Genomic DNA, 4893 nt, shown 5'->3' with positions numbered 1-4893 from the left:
AGATGTCTGAATTTTTTTTTTTTTTTAAATTAATATTTCTTTAAAAATATCTGTACAGATTAAATTTTTTTATCATAAATATTATAATCTAAAAGAAAAATCTAAACTCAAACATAAAATTTTATTAGTTTTAATCTATTATAACTCCATCCTTAAATTCTAAAATCTTAAATCCTAAATATATATAATATAACATGTGAGCATATATTTTATAATTAAAAAAAAAATTTAAAGAAAAAATCTTATTAGCTCAAATTTTATTAAAATTAAACTTTCTAAATCTTAAAATCTTAAACTTTAAATATATATAATATACATTAAAATAAAATAAAAAATAAAAAAATAAAAAAAAATACTGAATAAATTTAGGTGTCAGGATTTATTTCAGACGCCTGAACCAGTATTGCACACAAGCGCACGGTGAAAGATCTGAAAGATTTATACATATACTACTTTTATATTAAAATTCTTTATCAACTTATTAAAATTACTTAATTTATCAGCTTTAAAAAATTAAAATCATTATAAACTTATTGCAGCAATCATTTAGTAATTATTGCAATAATATAAGCATCATTAAATGGTTATTATAACATTGTAGTAGCCGCTAATGGGCTACTACAGTAATTTTATGATGCTTTTAATATTGTTGAAATGATTTTGATCAATCGATTTGATAAAAAAAAAAATTGATTTAAAAGTATTTTATGAGTAGTACTTACAACAACACTCAAATAAAGATCTACTCTATAGTTTTACAATAGCATTCAAATAAAAATATTTTTATATAAAAAATATGGTTGAATATCTTTTTGACTAATTTTTTTAAAAATGCCCTTTTCACTATTCAAATAATCAAAGTTGTCATTTTAATTTTCACCTAAAAAAATTATAAAACTGAGGGCATTGGTCGTCTTCTAACTATTAGGTGATGTTTGGTTTAGAGATTTGGGAATGAGAGAATGGATTGATTCTCAAATCTTGTATTTAGTCGATGGGAATGGAATCAAAATTTTAGAATGAAACCCAAACACTTAGGTATGGATGAAACTCACCCCCGTCCTTGGGTTTGGATGAAATGAGAATGATAATTAAGTTTTGGACGAAAATACCCTTAGTATATTTGTTCAATTTTTCTTTCATTTCACTCTCTCTCTCTTTCTTCTCTCTCATCATTCTATCATCACACTTTCTCTCTCAACATACTTTCTCTCCTCATTCTCTCTCATCACATATTCTTTCTGTATTCTCTCTCATCACACATACTCTCTCATTATTTTCTCTCTACATTCTCTCATTTTTTTTATCATACTTTCTCTCTCCTCAATCTCTCTTACCATACTTTCTCTCTATTATCTTTCATCACACTCTCTCTCCTCATTTTCTCTCATCACATTTTCATCTCTTCATTTTTTTCCCATCACACTTTCTCTCTCATCATACTTTTCTCAATCTCTCATTTTCTCTTATCACACTTTCTCTCTCTTATTTTTTCCCATTACTCTTTCTTTCTCAACACATTTTCTCTCTTATCATGCTTTTTCTCTTCTCAATCTCTCGTATCACGCTCTCTCTCCTCATTTTCTCTCATCACACTTTCTCTCTCATCATTCTCTCTCATCGCATGTTTCACATTCAACTTTCTCTTCCATCTATTTAGTTCTCTTATTTTCCTCTAAGGGTAAATGAAAGAAATTTAGGTTCATTCCAATTGAAAATATTCAACTAACCATACATTATTTTTAAGAATAATATCCAAGCTCATATCCATTCCTATTCCACAATACTATGATACCCATTCTCATTCCGATTCCTAAGAGAGAACCAAACGCCGCCTTAATTTAATTAAGTCTAACCTCATTCACCTCAAGTAATTAATATGGGGATTGATAGTCACCTTAGCACATCCCTCTTCACACCTCCACCAACGGACCTCCAACTTAGGAGACCTCGCTAATGTTTCACCTCGATTAAGTTGCATTTGTGACCACTAGTCCAACCTGGACTTGTACTCTTTTAGTTACATTAGAGTTGTCAATTTGGATCGGATCCGTCAGATCGACTCTTTCCCTCAAACAATTTAAATAGATTAGGTTAAAATTTTATCAACTCAAGTCCGCTGCAGGTCAACCCGCCTAGGCCCGCGACCCGCGCGGGTCAGCCTGCGACAGGCTTGGATTGGTCTAGGGATTGAGAAACACATGTAAATTAAATTTTATATTAATTTATTATCTTTATTTATTATAATTTTTAAAAAAATCATTAAATATACGTACTCATTTGTTTCCATTTACATTTAAAATATCGGTTTCTGGACATATTTGATTAATGAAATCTTTTTGAAGTAAAATATTGAAGATATTATTTTTTTTTAATTTGTTGGACCCCCGGATTGGTCCGCCAAATCTGCAACCTGCCTTGGATTAGGTTGAATTGAAGATTTCTCAGCTTGCCAAGATGATGGGTCGACTTGTTCCATCCCGCCAAATGGTTAGCTTACCACAGGCCGATCCATCCTATCACAGATTGATCCGTCTGACAATTCTAGTTACGATTGCTCACATTTTTTGCCCAAGCGATCAAGCTTACTATAAGAACACATTCAGCAAAGCATATTTGATGCGATATTGATCAGACCATAATAGATTTAGTATTGTCCATGTCGAATATTATTGGGCATGGGATGAAAGAAAGGAAAAGAAGGCCCTAGAGAGGAGCAAGAATGGAACACCCGAGATGAAAGACGGTTAGATGACTCGATCGAAATATGCTATAATATGACACTTCTATTCAAAGGAAAATCCACACAAAATCTAACTTCCAGGTAGATGTGAAGTGTCCTAATCGAACTCTTAACACTAATAGTGTTCTACAGTAGGCGAAGCAAAACTGCAACTTGATTACGATGGAAATGATTAGGATGAGAAAAGGACAGTTTGGAACTAAACCGTTTTAGATTATAAATTAAAATGTGCAATTACAAAAAGATTTTTTCCAACAAAGAACTGCAAAAGAGTCACTAAATCCAGTTTTCTTTGCAGATTAAGGCAATGATGTGAAACACAGTGACAAGTTATTGCTTGAATTATGAAAAGGAGCTTCCAAAATCATACCGTAATGGTACAAGTCAACACTACATAAGAAGCATCTATAAGATTAAACATCAGGATTGCCCGAGTCGATATTAGAAGATGTCGTCCGTTGCACAAATAGTCTCAGTCTCTCCGTCTCACCGATCACAGTTAACCATCCTGTAAGAAGAACCATTGCCACATAGTCTGGTTTGCATCCCTGCAAATTCATCTTGTCCATAAGCTCGAAGGCTTTATCAGACATGTTATGGTTCTTAAGACCCTTGAAAATAGCAGTGTAGGTCCTGACGTTGGGCAATATATCTTTTTCCTGCATCTCATCGAAGAGGTATATTGCTGCATCAACTTTTTGATTCTTACAATAAGAATCAATGAGGGTAGTATAAATAACAGTGTTGGCCGGCACCATTGACACATCCATGCTCTTAAAGATTTTCATGGCCTGCTCAAGATCACCAGATTTGCAGTAACCATTGATCAGAGTTCCATAAGTCACAACGTTAGGTTTGCATCCTTCGTCGACCATTTCCTTGAGGAATTTATCAACCTTTGAAAAATCACCAGCCTTGCAGAAAGCATCAATCAAGCTGGTGTAAGTCACACTGTCAGGATCACAAGCATGGCTTGATTTCATCCTATCAAGCAAGGAGAGACCATCCTGAAGCCTTCCTGCCTTGCAGAGCCCATCGATGACAGTGTTAAAAATGATTGTGCCAGGGGTGACCCCTGAATCTGGGCTTGACATTGCGTCGAGCACGTTCAGTGCATCGTCGATGCGACGGGATTTGCATAGGCTATTGATGAGTATACCGAAGGTGAATACGTTAGGGCGCACGCCCAAGCCTTTCATCTCTGAAAACAGAAGATTCATCCTTGTGAAGTCTTGAATTGCAGCGAGGCCAGTCAAGAGGGCGTTGCACACAGAGGCCTCGAAGGAGCCGCCAGCATCCTTTACCGCGTGAAAGAAATCCCAGGCCCCGGAGGTGGCGCCGCAGCGGCACAGCTTGGTGATGAACTGACTGAACAGGATGGCGTCGTGCGGAAAAAGTCCCATCTTGGCCATCTCGACGAGGAGGGCGAGGGACTCCTCGTTCAGGGGCTGGCTTCGCTTAGCCAGGCCGGAGAAAACGATCGACCGAGTGGCGGCGTCAGGAGGGGAAGTGGAGTCGGGGGGAAGCATACCGCGGACGATAGACAAGGCGGCGGAGAGGCGGCCGGGAGAGGCGGAACCGAGCAGGGAATAGAGCTGGTATTTAAGGTGGCGAGGTGAGGCATTGCTAGAGGGTTTCTGGTGTTTCACGTCGCTCCGGGTGCCCACGCCACCATCGCAATCGAAGTCGGTGGCAGCGGCGGCTGTAGAAGAGGACGCGGCGTGGCAGCGGCGGAGAGCTGTCAAACGCAAACACGGATTCTTCACCAGCTTCATCTTCCGTTTGGCCAATCGACGCGGCTGCGTTGGCAAAAACAGGGGCTGATAATAAAGGATTAGTTTTAGCAAAAGGAAGGACTGCACTTATTGACAAATTAACTGGATGCATAAAATACGAGCAAACAATTTGCCCAAGCTAGTTTACTATAGGAATACATTTCGCAAACCCTATTTGATGTGATATCCATCTGACCATAATAGATTTAGCGTTGTCAATGCCTAGTGTAAACGATGGACATATAATATTTTTAGTTTAATAGTGAAGGATTGATTATTAAGAATTGACGATCCATGATTTATTTCACTTTACCTATCTGTACTTATATTTACCTCCTTTCATATTTATGGGATCGTCATTAGAAAATCGTTAAG

The 4893-nt window shown here is 37.0% G+C and overlaps 1 protein-coding gene across 1 annotated transcript; it reads right to left on the bottom strand.

The window, feature by feature from the left end:
• Positions 1-3156: 3156 nt before the first annotated feature.
• LOC122048142 (pentatricopeptide repeat-containing protein At3g61520, mitochondrial-like) lies at positions 3157-4518 on the bottom strand. The gene has a single exon (XM_042609743.1). It carries the CDS (start codon positions 4516-4518, stop codon positions 3157-3159), a length of 1362 nt encoding a protein of 453 aa, XP_042465677.1.
• Positions 4519-4893: the final 375 nt, after the last annotated feature.

This window comes from Zingiber officinale, chromosome 2B (assembly GCF_018446385.1).
Source record: "Zingiber officinale cultivar Zhangliang chromosome 2B, Zo_v1.1, whole genome shotgun sequence".
Lineage (NCBI taxonomy): Eukaryota > Viridiplantae > Streptophyta > Magnoliopsida > Zingiberales > Zingiberaceae > Zingiber > Zingiber officinale.
The sequence above is the reverse complement of the archived record's forward strand: the minus strand, read 5'-3'. Positions and strand labels throughout refer to the sequence as shown.

What these genes read in the sequence shown, in the direction of transcription:
- LOC122048142 (XM_042609743.1), bottom strand. Translation starts at nt 4,518, where the DNA reads ATGAAGCTGGTGAAGAATCCGTGTTTGCGTTTGACAGCTCTCCGCCGC.